General features: G+C 42.5%; 1 protein-coding gene and 1 non-coding gene across 2 annotated transcripts in view; one reads left to right on the forward strand and one right to left on the reverse strand.

Moving 5' to 3' along the window:
* LOC132659145 (uncharacterized) overlaps positions 1–18,370 on the reverse strand; it is a 546,989-nt gene that overhangs the window by 205,595 nt on the left and 323,024 nt on the right. Inside the window, exon 6 of the mRNA XM_060408977.1 lies at positions 14,974–15,053. Coding sequence (XP_060264960.1) covers positions 14,974–15,053 — 80 coding nt within the window. The remainder of the gene's footprint in view (positions 1–14,973; positions 15,054–18,370) is intronic.
* On the forward strand, positions 12,656–12,789 carry LOC114113376 (small nucleolar RNA SNORA70). Its single transcript, XR_003588417.1, has one exon. It is a non-coding gene; the product is annotated as a small nucleolar RNA SNORA70 (small nucleolar RNA).

An 18,370-nucleotide genomic window follows, 5' to 3' on the forward strand; every position in this document is an offset into this window, starting at 1 on the left:
TTTACTACAATATAAAATAAAATGTTTTTAAAAGATAAAATGGGCAGAGCACCATCCAATTGATGCTTTTGAACTGTGGTGCTGGAGAAGACTCTTAAGAGGCCCTAGGACTGCAAGGATCAAACCAGTCAGTCTTAAAGGAAATCAACCCTGAATACCCATTAGAAAGACTGACGCTTAAGCGCCAATACTTTCGCCACCTGATGCAAAGAGCACGGGAAAAGACCCTGATGCTGAGAAAGATTGAAGGCAGGAGCAGAGGGTGACAAAGGGCGAGATGGTTGGATGACATCACTGAATCAATGAACATGAACTTGGGTAAATTCCGGGAGATTTAAGAATCTTCTTCGCTTCTCCAGACAGAGAAGCCTGGCATGCTGCAGTCCATGGGGTCTCAAAGAGTTGGACATGACTTGGTGACTGAACAACATACAAATATTTTTTAAAAATGTGAGAAGCTACTACTGGAACAGTGGCTCAATCAGCACAAAGAGCTCAAGAATCAAGCTTGTCTTCAGTATTTCTTAGCCCATCTCCAGGTCTCTCAATCAGAATTTCCAGGGTTGGGATGGAGGAATCAATGTATTTATTACTTTCTCAGGTAATTCTGATTCCATAACTCTTGCTCTTCATATCTCATAAAACACTAAACGTTTGGGCTCTACTGGTTTCCATAACTCTTGCTATGAGAAAAGATTAGCATATCTTTAGGAGAAACAATCCCTTAGCTCTAAACTCTACAAGGAATTTGCCACATGCTTGTCTTTATCCTGGAGTCACTGATCCACAGAATAAGTAAAACTAGCAGCAATTTTCGGAGAAGGCAATGGCACCCCACTCTAGTACTCTTGCCTGGAAAATTCCATGGATGGGGGAGTCTGGAAGGCTGCAGTCCATGGGGTCGCTAAGAGTTGGACACGACTGAGCGACTTCACTTTCATTTTTCATTTTCATGCACTGGAGAAGGAAATGGCAACCCACTCCAGTGTTCTTGCCTGGAGAATCCCAAGGACGGGGGAGCCTGGTGGGCTGCCGTCTATGGGGTCACACAGAGTCAGACACAACTGAAGCAACTTAGCAGCAGCAGCAGCAGCAATTTTACTCTTTAGAAGCAGAAATGTGGACACATCTGACAACCACTTGCAATTAGCCTGAGGCCAGAACCTCAGGTATTTCCCTAAGGGAAAACATTTTGGTGCTGGTGCTGGAGAAGACTCTTGAGAGCCCCTCTGACAGCAGGGAGATCAAACCAGTTAATCTTAAAGGAAATCAACTCTGCGTACTCATTGGAAGGACTGATGCTGAAGTTGAAGCTCCAATACTTTGGCTACCTGATGAGAAGAACTGACTCATTGGAAAAGACCCTGATGCTGGGAAAGATTGAAGGCAGAAGGAGAAGAGGGCAACAGAGGATAAGATGGTTGGATAATATCACTGATGCATTGGACATGAACTTGGGCAAACTCCTGGAGATGGTGAGGGACATGGAAGCCTGACATGCTGCAGCCCATGGGGTTGCAAAGGGTCGGACACAACTGAACACCACCACTCTGATGAGCTTCAGGCTGGGCTTATACACTATGCCTGGCAATGTTCTGAGGCTAAGAACAGCCTCACCAGAGAGGCCAAAGGCCCTCCCCACATTCTTATCTGCTGGCTGGAGCCTCCTTCCAGAAACAGAAAAAAATGAGTACAACAACGACAGGACTTTCAACATAGGCAATTCAGATTTTCTCAATCGTATACCATGTATGAGATAAAAATAACTTCAGAAAACATTACAATATTTAGAGCAATGTAACACATACATTATCTCATTCACGTTCGATTCTGCGACCCCGTGGACTGTAGCCTGCCAGGGTCCTCTGTCCATGGAACTTTCTAGGCAAGAATACTGGAGTGAGTTGCCATTTTCTTCTCCACAGCAATGTAGAACACAATCCAAACACAACCTCTGTACTTTTCTTGCAAGTGAAGCTTTAAGGAAAGTCAGTTACACTTCTTTTCCAACCAGATAAGCCTTCTGCTCAGCCACTTCTGTCCACATAGGAGAAACTGCTGCTACTGAGACATCTATTAGCTAAGAGTGGGTGGCAGTGGGGACACTTGGCTTGGACCTCCAAACCTTCTGTTTATCATCTGCACAGTCTTGATACATTTGCTAAACTTGACTGTCATCTGTAAAATGGGATAATAGGGGCCTATCTAACGGTTGAAGGATCAGTCAGATAAGGTCCATGACAGGTCTAAGCAAGCAGTGAAAACAAAGGGTGTATTGTAAGACATGGTCTATGTTCCACTGAGCTGGCAGTTTAGGAGAGGAGATGAAAAACTGGAAAATTAATTGAGGTTCAAGTTGCCGTGAAAGCTCAAAAGCAGAAGGGATCTGTCGCCCTAAAGAGATGGTAAGGCAGTATCCTTCACAAAGAAGATTCGAATTGCGCCTTTAGGGGGGGATAGAGTCTTCTAGAAGGACAAAGAGAGGCAATACAGCATATGTGGGGGGAAATGGAGGCTCATTTCCAGAAATAGGCATAGAAGTTGACACGATTTGTTTATAACATACATTTTGAGGGGTAGGAATTAGGGAAGTGGGAGGTGGGAAGCCTCTAATTAGGCTTTTGTTGCTCTGTGCTGAAAAAGAAGGCCTTTCTGCCGAACACACTGAAAGACCAACAGAGGCTTTATAAAGGAGAGTGACATGATTAGATCTGAGTGTAGAAAGGTCACTCTGGAAATACTGATTAAGATGGGCGGGAGGAGGGTGAGCCTAGAGGCAAGAAGACCACAGTTGGAGGGGGTGCTGTAGGAATCCTGGTAAGGAGAGGCAGAGGCAGCAGTGATGGAGTGGACATTACTTATTTGAAAGATGCTAAGAAAGCAAGAAAGGCAGGGCTCAGTAACTGATTGACTGGGGCAGATAAGGGAGAATAAGGAATCAAGGCTGTCTCCCAGGTTACAAATGCAGGTGAATGCGTAAATGACTTGCACACTGACCAAGAGAGAAAGAAAAGAAGATGAGCAAATTTAAGAGTAAGTAGATGTGGGACATAGTGAATTTGCTTTGAGACATGTTGAGTTGAAAAGTATCTGTGAAAATCCAGAAGGAAAAGTCCAGTAACTATGGATATGAATGTCTCTAATTTATGGGGGAAAAAACTCAGGGGAAAAGAATCTCATTATGTGGAAGCTAAGAGTAGTTAACTTGATGGCAGGATGTTCTTCAAAATAGTTCGCTAGCAGCAAATACAGTGGTTATTTTCAGAAACTGAACTGCTTTGGAGATCGAGTTTCTTTCTCCACGGAACAAAGCTCTGGATTCAGAGTCATACACCCAATGGTGCTCAGCCATACTCTTGAGTTCCAGACAAAACTCAAGGACATTTAAGCTGCACCATGTTCAAGGTGAGATGATTCTGGAAAATGGTGAAGGTCATGGACATAGTCAAACAGGACAATACACATGAAATTGATTTGAAGTCCTTCAAGAATCAGCAGTGTTTTCTCTCGTTCCTTGCTTCCTCACAGAAAGGCAGCCCATGGCAGTATGACCAGAAGCTCAGTCATGCCTGGCACACTGTCGGATACATAGTAGTTACACAGTTAACGTTTGGTGAATAAACTGCCCAATGAAGGCACACATCAATTAAACAGAATGAACGTTCCAAGGGAATTGGAAGAGGCTGGGGAAAGTTTGCAGTAATTTTCCCCCTAGGTAGAAGTGATTCCCAAAGATGGGGCATTCAGACTTTAGTCAATGGTGGCATTTCAACCTGGCCACATCTCAAAGGAATCACTGAGCGGGGGAAGGGGGTTGAAAATGAGAAGTTGGGATTTTCTTTCTTTCAAGGAGGAGACAAAATGTCCCAAGAAGGGATGAGTGGGTGCAGCTTCTTTTAAATGGTGGTGAAATGCTATATCAGGTCATAAACCTGTGGTAGAGTTTAGTGACTGTGTTTAAATGGATGATTCTCATTGCCTTATGAGATCCGGAAAAGCCATAAAAATTCATGGCCTACTTGTGGCTGAGGTCTAATAAAGGAATAATCGGTGCTTTAAGCGAGAGGTAATGGGAGGTACAGTGGGAGATTTACTTGAGCAGTAAGGGCTGCAGAGACAGCCTAGGTTTTTCATGCCAATTACACTGGCAGACAACAGGGCAGGACTTCCCTGATATGCACTTGTAATCCTGTTCTCTTAAGTGACAAGATGGGTCCTTAGTTCCTCCTTCTCCTGCACTTTCAGGAATCAAGCCTTAGAGTTCTACTCAGGACTCCTGCCATCAAACTCAATAAATCTGCAGTGAGGTTCCCATCAGAGATCACTTGGTATGGTGGAAAGAACTTGGAATTTGAATTAGGAAAAACTTTAGTTTTAAACCTAGCTCTGTGAATTCCTAGGTTATTTTCTTGTTGACCCTAATTATTCTTTCTCAATCATTCATTCCTGTCCACTGCCATGGGACTTGGGTGTCTCTCATGGGAGAAGTCCTCACTTATCCTCTTGACTACAAGCTTGGCCATGTGACTTGCTTTGGCCAAGGGCTTGTGTGTTGAAGTAATGGATGTCACAACTGAAGAGCTTCAAGAGCCTTTGGGAGGTGGGCCATTGTTCTTTTATCTCTCTCATGAGAATAAAAGTGAAAATGTTAGTCACTCAGTCGTGTCCACTCTGTGTGATCCCATGGACTGTAGCCCACCACGCTCCTCTCTCCATGGAATTCTCCAGGCAAGAATATTGGAGTGGGTTGCCATTCTCTTCTCCAGGGGTTCTTCCCCACCCAGGGATCAAAGCCAAGTCTCCTGAATTGCAGGCAGGTTCTTTACCATCTGAGCCAGGAGGGAAGCACTCATGAGAATAATATAATATATATTTTTCGCCTGGGTTCTGGAATATAGAAGACACACAAGGCAGACTCAAAGCTGCTTTCAGATACTTCACTTGGGATGTAATATGACTGAGAATACAGGCTTATTGTTTCAAGACAGTGAGACATTGGGGGTGTTTGTTATCTCAGTGTAACAATATAGTGAAACCTGACTGACACACAGGGTGATTTAGGAAAAATATCTTAACCTGACTGAGCTCTGTTTTCCCTAAAATGTTGACAATACACCCACTCATGTTTCTGTGTGTGTGTGTGCTTAGTTGCTCACTTGTGTCTGACTCTGAGACCCTAGAATAGTTGCTTCACTAATTATGGTTTTAGTTATTCAGATTTTTCTACTCAGACAAATGAGAGGGACTAAGGCATTTCCCCAACATGTGTACTTCTAGTTAGCTCTATTTGAATGACTTGTTGCTATAGAATCCCTGGGCCAATGTGGCAATCAGTGGCAAATTGGACATTTATGACACTCTTCTTCCAGGACCAGGGCGAAAGAGTCTCTCAGATCTTTTCATCACCGCCTTCACAAGCTGTGAAAGAAATAGCAGCAGGTTCACTTTCACCCCATTACACATCCAGTCAATGGAACGCTGCCTTTTCCTTACCTGGGGTGACAGCAGGCAGGTGAAAGCTGGCTCCTATGGCCTTTTGCACATGGTCACACTGCTATGAAAACCAGGGGACTGTGCTCATTGCAATCCCAGTAATAGCCCCTCGCCCAGGCCCACCTATTCATGGTTCACAAAGTTTCTGTGGTGTTCATTCTGATTTTCATAACAGTTCTATGAGCTTTTCATTCCCTCAGTCATTCATTCAACTGAGTGCTAGCCACACTGTTTTGGCCTTCATGCAAGTAGGTATTAGTGTATTAGTGACAGTTTATGACTAGTTACTGCATTTATTCAGCAAACATTCTTCTGCATCTACTATGTGTTGGGCACTGTAAAGTCAACGAAGATACTTAAGTGAAAAGGCATGGTCCCGCAAGGAAATCACAGTTGCAAAGACGATACAGACACAGAAATCACCATTTCTGAAAGGGTGTAGCATAAATGTGACCACAGAGTTCAAACCAAGTGTATCAGGGCACAAAGGAGAGAAAGTCCACCTACAGAATCAGGGACGTCAGGCCATAGGAAGGGACCTACGGCTGGGTTCTAAGAGATGATTGGAAGCTTACCAGGTGGGTGAAAGTGGAACAGAGAAGCAAGCAATGGAAACAATTTAGAGATTAGGAAGAGTATCTGTGTATGGCTAGAGCAGAGGGTCAGTTGGGGCCATAGGGAGGGATATTAACAGAATTCAATAGGTAGGATAAAGTGGTTGAAAAGAACCTTGAGGTGCAAAGGAAGGAGTTTCTCTTTACTCTGTAGGCAACGAGACTTCACATTAAGTATTTTAAATAGAAAATTATATGGTCACATTTAAAAAAAAGATTTCACTCCAGCAACAATATAGTCTATCGGAAATAAGTCAGACTAGAGTAGAAGAAACCAGTTACAAGGTTAATTCCAGAGTTCTGAACTCTGTGCTCACTCCAAAGTCTTACGTGTGCCATTTCTGCCGAGGACTAGTACTCCCAAGGAGATGTCACCCTTATTTCCTGCCATCTCTGCCCTTCTTTGGGGGAAAACAAACATTTAGCAAACGACCCACTCAGTTAGTTATAATCATTTATCAGAGGGACAATCATTTTCCAGACACCTCACACACTGTCTATGGATGGTGATCCCAAGGTCAGGATTACCTCGATAATCAGTCAGGGTTTGATGATGAATGGTACACATTTGCACTGAGCACCAAAAACAGGGATTTTTTTTTTAAATGTGTAGACACATTTTAAAAATATCATGGAAAATAAGAACTTTGCTGGATTTGGATACACTTAGTTTATAATTCGGCCTTTTATATAGTTCACAATGTTCTCACAGCAAGTATACTGGGGTGGTTTGCCATTCCCTCCTCCAGTGGATCAATTCCCAAGAAGAGGAGTACCAAAGAATGTGCTAACCATCAGACAATTGCACTAATCTCCCATGCTAGTAAGGTCAGGCTTAAAACCTTGCATGCTAGGCTTCAGCATTATGTGAACCAAGAACTTCCATATGTCCAAGTTTGGTTTAGAAAAGGAAGAGGAACTAGAGATCAGATTGCCAACATTTGCTAGATGATAGAGAAAGCAAGGGAATTTCAGAAAAACCCCTATCTCTGTTTCATCGACTAAGGTAAAGCCTTTGATTGTGTGGACCATGACAAACTGTGGAAAGCTCCTAGAGAGATGGGAACACCAGTCCATCTTACCTGTCTCCTGAGAAACCTGTATGCAGGTCAAGAAGCAACAGTCAGAACCCTGTATGGAACAGCTGATTGGTTGAAGATCGAGAAAGGAGTACAGAACAGCGCTGTCTGCTGTCACCCTGCTTGTTTAACCTATATGCTGAGCACATTATGAGGTGCCAGGTTGGATAAGTTACAAGCCAGAATCAAGACAGGCAGGCAAAACATCAAAAACCTCAAATAGGCAGATGATACCAATCTAATGGGAGAAATCAAAGAGGAAATAGAGAGCCTCTTGATGAGGACAAAGGAGGACAGTGAAAGAGCTGACTTAAGCCTAACTATAAAAGAACTAAGATCATGGCATACGGTCCCATTACTGAATGGCAAGTAGAAGAGGAAAAGGTGGAAGCAGTGACAGATTCTCTCTTCTTGGGCTCCAAACTCACTGCAGATGGTGAATGCAGCGTGAAGTCAGAAGACGACGGCTTCTTGGCAGGAAAGTGATGACAAACCTAGACAGCGTGCTGAAAAGCAGAGACATCACTCTGCTGACAAAGGTCCGTACAGCCAAGGCTATGGTTTTCCCAGTGGTCAGGTAGGGCTGTGAGAGCTGGCCATAAGAAGGCAGATGCCAAAGAATTGATGCTTTTGAACTGTGGTGCTGGAGAAAGCTCATGAAAGTCTCGTGGACAGCAAGAAGATCATGCCAGTCAATCTTAAGGGAGATCAACCCTGAATATCCACTGAAGGACTGATACTGAAGCTCTAGTATTTCGGTCATCTGAGGCAAGCAGATGACTCATTGGAAAAGTCCCTGATGCTGGGAAAGACTGAGGGAAGAAGGGGAAGAGGGCAATAGAGGATGAGATGGCTAGAATGAACATGAACTTGGGCAAACTCCAAGAGATAGTGAGGAACAGGGAGGTTTGGCATGCTGCAGTCCATGGGGTCTCAAAGAATCAGACATACCGGGCGACTGAACAAGACCAATTTTATAATTTACATTTGCTTTTCATTGCATATAATGTGGGGAATAGTGGTAGGGCTGGAGGTGGGACATGTATTTTTAGCACATAAGTCTTCTAAAGCAGCAGTCTCCAACATTTTTGGCACCAGAGACTGGTTTCACGGAAGAAAATTTTTCCATGGACTAGGGTTGGGGGGATGGTTTCAGGATGACTCAATCATTACATTATGTACTTTATTTCTATTATTTAATTGATGTATAATGAAATAATTATACAAATCATCACAGTGCAAAATCAGTGGGAGCCCTGCGCTTGTCTTCCCACAAGTAGATGGTCCCATCTGGGTGAGAACAATGGAGAAGAATTGTAAATACGGATGAAGCTTGGCTCACTGGCCCACCATTCCCCTCCTCTGTGCAGCCTGGTACTAGTCCATGGCCTAGGGGTTGGGGACCCCAGTTCTAAAGGACTCAGTCTAGCCTTGGTTATGCCCTTTTTTCTCTGGTTGCACTGCAGATGACCACAGCCACATCCTTCCTTGGAACTTCTCTATAGAGAAGTTTCTAGACAGCAGCCAGAAAGAGAACTGCAACGAACTGGATTCATCATTCACAGAGATGTCAAGGACAGCACCTCCACCCTTACTAAGGCTGCGCAAGGAGACATGGCTGGCAACTCTTACTACCTAATTCAGGTCTGAACCTCATGTAAGTTTATTTGGGCAACAGAATTGGAAACAGCATTTCAGATTCTGCTTACTCAACAGCAGTATTCAATTGAGATCTTCTATACTGTCAGGGCTTGAAAGTCTTGCGGATTACTATAGGGCAGGTTTCCAACACTCTTCCAAGGGTTCTGCTTTGGAGGCCCATCTATTTCAAGGAAGGCGAGCTCCATAGAGAGAGGCTGAGGAATGAGCTGACATGTTAACAAAATAAGTCGTGTGTGCTTAGTCACTCAGTTCTGTCTGACCCTTTGTAACCCCACGGACTGTAGCCTGTCAGGCTCCTCTGTCCATGGAATCCTCCATTCCCCAGGCAAGAATACTTGAGTGGGAGTCATTCCATTCTCCAGGAGATCTTCCCGACCCAGGGATTGGACCCCGGTCCCCTGCATTGCAGGCAGATTCTCTGCCATCTGAGCCAGCAGGTAAGATCAGTATAAGTTGCTGCTGTTCCCCATATGGTTTCCAAACACTGCACAATCCAGTACCACTGCACTCGACTAGAGAACAGAAATATGAAAGGTCTACTCAGGGTATCTAGGTCAGAGCAGTTCAAAATCACACTTCAGACTTTCTCTGCTAATTCAGTCTACACTCTTTGGTCATAACTCACAAGGTTTTCCACAGAGTTCCCTATGATCACAAGCTATGTACTGAGTACTTATTATGTATGTGCTAGGCATATGCTAGGAGTTTTACCTGCATTCTCTGATTTACTCTTTCTATCTATGGGACATAAATTACTATTATTATCCCTCCTTAGCAGATAAGGAAACTGAGACACAATGATCTTTAGTAACTAGGCCAAAGCCAGAACAAGTAAGTTTCAGAGCCCAGGTTAGAATTTAGGAAGCCTTGGAAGAAAAGTTATGACCAACCTAGATAGCATATTCAAAAGCAGAGACATTACTTTGCCAACAAAGGTCTGTCTAGTCTAGGCTATGGTTTTTCCAGTGGTCATGTATGGACGTGAGAGCTGGACTGTGAAGAAAGCTGAGTGCCAAAAAATTGATGCTTTTGAACTGTGGTGTTGGAGAAGACTCCTGAGAGTCCCTTGGACTGCAAGGAGATCCAACCAGTCCATTCTGAAGGAGATCAGCCCTGGGTGTTCTTTGGAAGGAATGATGCTAAAGCTGAAGCTCCAGTACTTTGGCCACCTCATGCGAAGAGTTGACTCATTGGAAAAGACTCTGATGCTGGGAGGGATTGGGGGCAGGAGGAGAAGGGGATGACAGAGGATGAGATGGCTGGATGGCATCACTGACTCATGGACGTGAGTCTGAGTGAACTCCGGGAGTTGGTGATGGACAGGGAGCCTTGGCGTGCTGCGATTCATGGGGTTGCAAAGAGTCAGACCCAACTGAGTGACTGAACTGAACTGAACACCCCTTGTAGATGTGGGTTTTATTCTGTACCCACTTTAACAAAAGGATGAAGGAGAGAAATGGGACTTAAATCAACACAAGCAATTTTGTGACATCATCCCCTCACAAGATCCTGGCCACCATGCCTGAAACTGAATTTGTAAGGAGTTTCCCTGAGTCCCTGGGTCAAATGGCCTCTGATGTTCTGACAACATTCCTCTCCTTGATTCTATGCCCTGACTCTTCTTACTTGGACCCTGCAATGAAATGCCTCATAATTATTCACAGGTTACCTACCAGAGAAAACATCCTCTAGACCTTGGCTTGAAATTACTAGGTGAGTCAAGTCATATTTTTGGTACAATGGATGTGTTATTTCCCAAGTATTGGGGGTTTAACACAGCAACAGAAGCCTCTCACCAGAGACCTTTCCCCCTTAACTTTGAAATATGTGTGTACAACAGAGAAATACTTCTGGTTTTGATGCCCTTACACAAATTGTCAACACACTGTATCTTTTTCTTACAGCTCTTTGATGTACTTGAAGGGGTTTTCTTCCTTGAACAAGAAGCCACAACTCCAAATGTGTTTAAGACAGAAGCCCCTAAACATTTGAAGTTCAGTTCAGAATTCCTAAGCAGAAACTTGGCAAGAAGTCCTAACTTAAATTGGGAAAAACGAGAAAAAAAAAAAAAAAGAAAAGAAACCAATACCCTTCTCCCATCCACGAAGTATCAAATGTATACTTCTCAATAGAAAACAGACTTTTCACATCCATGTCATGCTGGTCTATCATTTATTCCCTGCATTTTCCCCACAAGACTTCTGGCTCATTTCAAAAGCATGGTAATGACCATTTGGATGTATTGCTTTCATCACAAATTCAACAAGCCCAAGTCTTAACTTCTAATCTTTAATCCACTTGGTGTCCCTTGCTTTCTTCTTCATTTCTGCTAACAACCCCCATCATCTAGACTTAAAATCTAGACACTGATTCCCTTAAGGACAGGAGGCATCCCTTAATTATCTTTGTATGTTCACTACCCAGGCAGTGCTTGTGCATAGAAGATGCTCAATAAATACTCACTCAATAGATTTTCCCTCCTCCTTTTCCCTCTACTTCACCCACGCATCTTATCTCTTCAAAGCCCTTGACTTGACACTTGTATTTTCCAACATGAGTACCTAACAGCCAAATAGGTCAAATATGACCTATTTGACCAGGGTGCAGCCTGTTTAAGATTTTTATGAAAACCCCCACCCTGAAACCAACACATAAAATTGGTCAAAAATAGAAACTAAGAGGCCAGTGGTTTCAAATAATTACAGTTCTGAGTGCAGATCAGGGTCATTCTAAAAGAAGTAGACCTGTTATAATTGCCGTTGAATCTAAGAACAATTTTAATCTTACATGTTAAATTACTCTACAAGATCAAGATAAAGTTTAATGGATCATTTCCAAGGATTTCTTACCAAAGAATAAGAATGCACCATATCATTAACCCCAAATTCTTAAGAGTGGAATCTATAAAGCCCCTTTAAGTACATAACATGCCTTGCACATGGAAACTACTTATGTAAGTTTCTGTGTATCCCTGAATCTCACTCAAGTTATGGGCCCAATCTGAACACCAGCCATTAGCCTTCTTTTAAACTAAAATGTATTATTGATAACGAGTAGGCCTCATTCAACTCTGTTTCTGATTATGAGGTTCTGTATATAAACCACATATCTTTACTTTTTTTTTTCTTCAGTTATTTATCCCTTGACATTCTTTTAATGCATACCATGAATCCTATGACTACTTCTGTAGTTCATATTTTCCTGCTCCATCAGATCAGAGGTTCTTAAATCGAGGTCTGTGATGCAGAAGAGAGACTGGGGGAGTAGAGGTGTGGGCTCGGAAGCAAGAAAGCAGCGTTGACTTCTTGATGGTTTGAGTCTAGAGAAATCTAAGACATGCTGATGAGAATAAGCAGATGCTGGAGGAAAGATATTGCAGGGTTTACTCTGCACCAGGCATAGTTGTAGACACTGTGGGAAAAGCCCTACCAACCTTCCATTCTGATAGGGCCCACTAATGGCTACCAAACAAATCAATACATATTTTTGTCAGGTAATCATGAATGCTATGGAGACAAAGAAAAGAGAGAAAGAATGGAGAGTTTTATAAATTGCCATTTTTTAAAAGGTGGTCAGAGAAGTTCTGACTTTCCCTGAGCAAAAATCAGATGGAAGTGAGAGCAGGGATGTGCTGTTATCTGGGGAAGATCTTGGAGGGAGAGGAAGCATCTGAAGCAAATGCCCTAAGGCAGGAAGAGGCCTGGACCAGCTCCGTCAGCAGAAAGCAAGTGGACCGGTGTGGCTGGAGCAGAAGGTGGGAAAAATCATGTGCAGCCTTGTGCTGGTGACAGGGCTCATACTTTCACTCTGAATGACTATCCATTTAAAAACACCATCTCTCATGGGGGCCCAGTGTGCAACAGCTGCAAACAGCAGCCTTCTCAGTAGTGTATGCAGCCTATTGCCCATACAGGTTGCCCTAAGGGACCTTGAAGACAGACAGATAATGTCCAGTGGACATTCATGACAGGCATACTGTCTCCAATCCAGGCTCCAGAGAGGTATGTGTGGCAATTTTGGAAAGCCCCAGCACACAGTGGCCAGGGTTCACATTGGACAAGTCATTAGGCCCATCCATACCAAGCTTTAGAACAAGGAGCACATGACTGAGGCCCTCCACAGGGCCAAGGTCAAGTTCCTTGGCCACTAGAAGAGCCACATCTCCAAGAAGTGGGGTTTCATTAAGTTTAAAGTGGATGAATTTGAAAACATGACTAGCAAAGCAGCTCATCTTGGATGGTCTGTGGGATCAAATACATCCCTAATCATGGCCCTCTGGACAAATACTGGGCCCTGAACTCATGAGCACCTTGGCGCTGTCCCCACCTTACTCATGCCCACCAGTAATCCCTACTTTCCCGTCCAAAAATAAAATAAAATAAAATACAATCTTTCCCTGATCGTATTACACCAGAATAAATTGACTGTTCACCATGTTCCAAGCATTCAGATAAGCTCTGGGAACATACACATTAATAAGGTCCAGTCCCTCTATAATAAGGAAACAGATATTTAGACAAATGAATCTAACACAAGGTAGAAAGCAAGTTAAGTGTTGTTAAGAGAGATGGCTGGCCTGCAGGAGAGCTGAGATCCCTCTCAGCTTCAGGGAGGAGGTAGTCAGGTTTGGTTCACAGAGGTAGTTCCCATACGTTCCCATATGATGGGCCGTGAAGGATGGATTGAATTCGAATACAGGGGTCACTTAGGTACAAAACTTTCTAAGGAAACAAGTCAAGGGATAGAGGTGAAAATACGCCTGATATTTTCAGACAACTATGAGAATTGACTAAGATGGGAAATGCTTGAAGGTGAGTAATTGGAAATGGGTTTGGACAAGAAGTTTGAAAGTAGATGTTTGAAGTACGTAAATGCAAGACAGAGAATTAGTGAACCCTTATTAGCTCTAGGGTATAATATGCCTTTTACATCCTTTCCAGATATGCTTGCTTACATCTCTACAGGAAAGATTACATAGGAGAAAAGAACACGCAGTGAACGTACAGGAATTAAACTGAACTCTCCTTTTGCAATTTGGTGAAAAATTTTAAGTTATATTCTTATTAGAGACAACTTAATATACCAGTCCCTTACCCCCTAGCACTGCACTGATGAGGAATGTGAGTCCTAAAGGTTTAATAAGCAATGAAAGGTCACACTATTAATAACTGATGAATCAGGAATCGGACTAATGTCCTATTATTTTCCTGCTACATTTTTTCTGCTCAGCTCTACCAGATCTTTCCATTACTGTACAAAGAAAGGTATGGATGACACACATTTAGTGCTTCAAATCCAGATCCTGAGCTGTCTTATTGTAACACACATATGATAATAATGACTCATCTGCTATTCCTCCCCCATCTGGGTGCAATCTACCTCCTCAAAACTCCTTCACACTGTCAGTGGTGACTGAGCTGTACAGCTGTAGGCAAGGCCTTCCAAATACTCCACTGCGGCATCTTCCACCCCTGCTAACTTCTCCGAGGACAGAAAAAAACGGAATTCCCTTTCCCAAGAGACATCTGCCACCACCACGCCATTAAGAAGTTTTGCTTCCACTTATTTGCTCAATATTCCTTACAAGAAAATCTTGACTTGTTCTTTTTCAATAATTGAGCTTAGCAACCAGATTAACATGCTTTTGGATTTTTCAAATTTATTTCTAATGAAAAGCAGAGTTAACAGAAAGCAAGAGAGAATCAGCCAACTTAGCCACAAAAGTAAATTTTAGCTCTTCGCTTGTACCTTAAGGCAGTGGTGCCCAACCTCTTTGGCACCAGGGACCAGTTTCATGGAAGACGATTTTTCCACAGACTGGCATAGGGGATGGGGTCAGGGAGAGAGTGGATTCAGGATAATTCAATTACAGTACATTTATTGTGCATTTTATTTCTATTACATCAGCTTCATCTCAGATTATCAGGCATTAAATTCTGGAGGTTTGGGACCCCTTGCCTTAAAGAAGTACTAGAAAATTTGGGAAAAGGCCTTCTAAAGATGTTTCATTTGAATTCTGAAAATAAAAAACTAGCTTCAAGACTCAACCTAATTTCTATTTCAGGAAACCTTCTGTGAACAAACCCTTTCCCCAAATCTGTGCTCCCGTGAAATGCCACACATACCTTTAAGATGATGGCGCAGAACGCACTGCGCTGTGACAATTGCTCTCCAGGTCTCTTCTTTCCCACCAGGTTCACAGCACCTATCACAGTGGAGAGAAAGAAGGAAGGTGTCAAAGATGGGACGGAGGAAGGAAATGTTTGATGCACATGTTTTCCAAACGAACTCAAGACACATGATCTGGCAAAGAATGTCTTGGCTGCTAATTGGCTAAGAGTAATTTGAAGAGAAATAGCTTGGGTGTTAATACTAGGATTCCATACACACTGCTGGTTTGTGATGACACCAGAAAAGAATGTTCTAATTTGAGACTGAAAAATCTATGATGCTCATTTACTCTGCACACATTACATCTCAAACCTGGACCACCGAAAATCAGCATTTCGTGGATCTGTGGCTATTTTGATGAAAGCTTATACAGGCCCATTTTGGTCTAGATACATTTGTGTTTTATGTACTTGATATATAGGTAATTTTACATAGGCCTTACAGTGAAATAAAACATGATGCAATGTGATGCGTGGCAAAGACCATGGCAGGTGGGTACCACGGTACCTGAGGCTCTAGCTGTTGGTCAATGACAACACTCTAGTACCTATCCTTCAACTGCTTCTTTTCTCTACTGCTTGTCAAGTAAGATGTTGCACTGTGTCTGTCTTTCTGCATTGCCGTTTTCTTCCCCATATTAACTGCTTGTGATTCCACAGCCACACAGAGCGACATGGCACATGCTTCACTGTTAACAGTTTTTATTTTAGAAAAAAAAAAAATTTAAGATAGGTTATGACCCATCACCATGAACCCTGTGGCAGGACAACAAAGCTGATTTATCATTTTCAACTCTTTCTGTTCATACCAGCTCTCACGCCAAATACTTATTGAGTCCAGCTTAAGTGACCATAGATTAAATAAAGATAGTGATATCCCCTTCGAGTGGCTGAAATATCTTAAATTTCTTCTGCACCATTACTCTACTGGAAAACTGCTTTGGGTAGGTTGATTTTGGCTGGCATCCTTTGTAAGGAATTCAGCAACTGGTCATGTCTAGGGGTGTCTGTACACCTGTGTTTTTGATCTCTAATACACAGGACGTTAGAATTAGATTTGTATGTTTGAGAATCATTAATCAGTGATGAGTCTCACCTTGCCAAATGACTTTAAGAAGATTGGTATGAAAAAATTAATATCAGATGTTTGCATTAGGATATCAATTCTCACCAGTATTTTACTAAGACATTGGAAGATTTCTGCAAAAGGAGATATAAACAAGGAATGTCCCAGGATAGAAGTACACATAATGAAGGCGGCATGGACTACTCAAGGGAACAACAGAATTTAAGCGATTCAGAATCTCAAGCCATGAATATTCTTTTAGTGCCCGTTATATGCTGGAACATGTACATATATAGTCATGGCCACATATACAAACGTAGGGTATAATTATGAGTTCTTTTTGGTGGTGGTTGTTCACTCGCCCAGTTGTGTCTGACTGTTCATGACCCCATGGACTGCAGCACGCCAGGCCTCCCTGTCCCTCACCATCTCCTGGAGTCTGCCCAACTTCATATCCATGGCATTGATGATGCCATCCAGCCATGTCATTCTCTGAAAACCTTTTCTCTTTCTGCCTTCAATCTTTCCTTTGGGAGATTCAAAGGAATGCTTGAGCACCTCCGTGAAGAGACTGACTGGGGCTGAGCCACAGCTTACAGAAAAGTTTTGGGTGGGGCCAGAAGAATCAGGAACCTTTCACATTGATTTTGTTTACCACAATCATTTGTCTTTTTTGCAAAGTTTTAACTTTCACATGAAGCCATAATTATTATATTAAAGTATGGAATTATCCATACTTATGTTAAATGTCATCCCTCGAGTCTGAGTGTTTTAATATCTAATTTTTGATATAAGATAAGTTATTTGTGATTCCTTCCAGCTCCATATCACCTGCCACTTTAACAAATAAGTCTTCACCTATCTCAAAAAAAGATGTTGGCCCCGGACCAGATCAAGGACCTGCAGGTTCACCTTTTCTCCAGGGATCTCCCTTCTGACAGCCACTGCAGCACTCTGCCAATTACACAGCCATCAAATTGAAAGCCATCAAGCTGTTTCCATCTTCACTTTAAGGTTTTACAAAACACTGAGCTCGAATACCCTACTCGAGACTATAGGATTTTATAAACGACTAAAATTTGATCCACAAAATGAAATGAAGATGTGAGAGCATAATCTGTTCTTAGGGATTATGGCTAATTCCCAGGGATTGCTGCAACTTTTATAATTGCTCATTTTTTTTTTTTCACTTAATCTATTTAAAAATCAGAACCATTGCCAAGTTTTCTAAAGCTTTTGGAAATCAATACTGGCTTGGTCACCCAGTACCTCCCAGGTCCCCGCACACTACAAACATGGCCGAAAGCATCTCATCCATCTCCTCTGTGGCTCTGCCCAGCTCAGCATCAGGCAGGCCAATAATTTCACCTGGGCAGAGGGCTCCATTTCCTTTACCGAAAGGTAATATTCCTTGGGAATCACTTTATCTTGATTGGGCTTCCAGATCCTTCCCTTAATGTTTGTTCTTCTCTTTCCTGCCTTTTTTGAGTACTGATCTGAGAAGAAGTTAAGAGAGGCATTTAATAATTTATTCAGTTGACAACTGACACCTTGCTTTAAAAAATAAATAAATACATGACACCAAATATAATGTACCTAAAAAACGAAGGTGCTTCAACTCACCGAGCCTAAAAGAGCTGATATGAGTGAGAAGATGGAAAGGGTGAACATGTTTCTAGAGAGACTGCTTTTATTTGCAAGAAATTCCCTCTACAGCTGGTGAGCCTGTCAATACAACAAGAAGGGTGGAGGCCGTCTCTCTCAAGATGATTTGAGGAATAATGGTGAGCAACCAGGTAGCTGATGCAGTGTGAGAAGGCCTGTCGTCCACGCCTCTACCTCCTCTGAGGGATCTGCCCCGTTCATCTGTCAGTTCAGCAGAAGCTCTGTCTGTGACGACCAGAAGCCTGGCGGTAAGTCAATATGTTCCCCTTGAGACAAGGAAAATTCCGCAGGTCAGACTTGCAAGGCAAGTAGACTACAAAAAGTGCCGAATGCATACAAACGCTGTAGTAAATTAAGATAATGATATTGGCTGTTTATTGTAGATAAAACCTAAATCTGTAATAGAAGCATCTAGGAGATTTCCAGCACCCAGTGTATCAACATCAGAAAGCGCAGTTATGATTGTTGTCAAGGAAAAAAATAAAATAAAATAAAATCCAGGGCCTGACTAACATTTAGAGATATAACGCTTTCATATCCTTCAGTCTTCTTTCCTTTGTGATTTCCACAGGATTTTCATTTCCAGAGATATTATACTACTTGCTTTCAAAGGAATTCAAT

Source organism: Ovis aries, chromosome 2, assembly GCF_016772045.2.
Source record: "Ovis aries strain OAR_USU_Benz2616 breed Rambouillet chromosome 2, ARS-UI_Ramb_v3.0, whole genome shotgun sequence".
NCBI classification, from domain to species: Eukaryota; Metazoa; Chordata; class Mammalia; order Artiodactyla; family Bovidae; genus Ovis; species Ovis aries.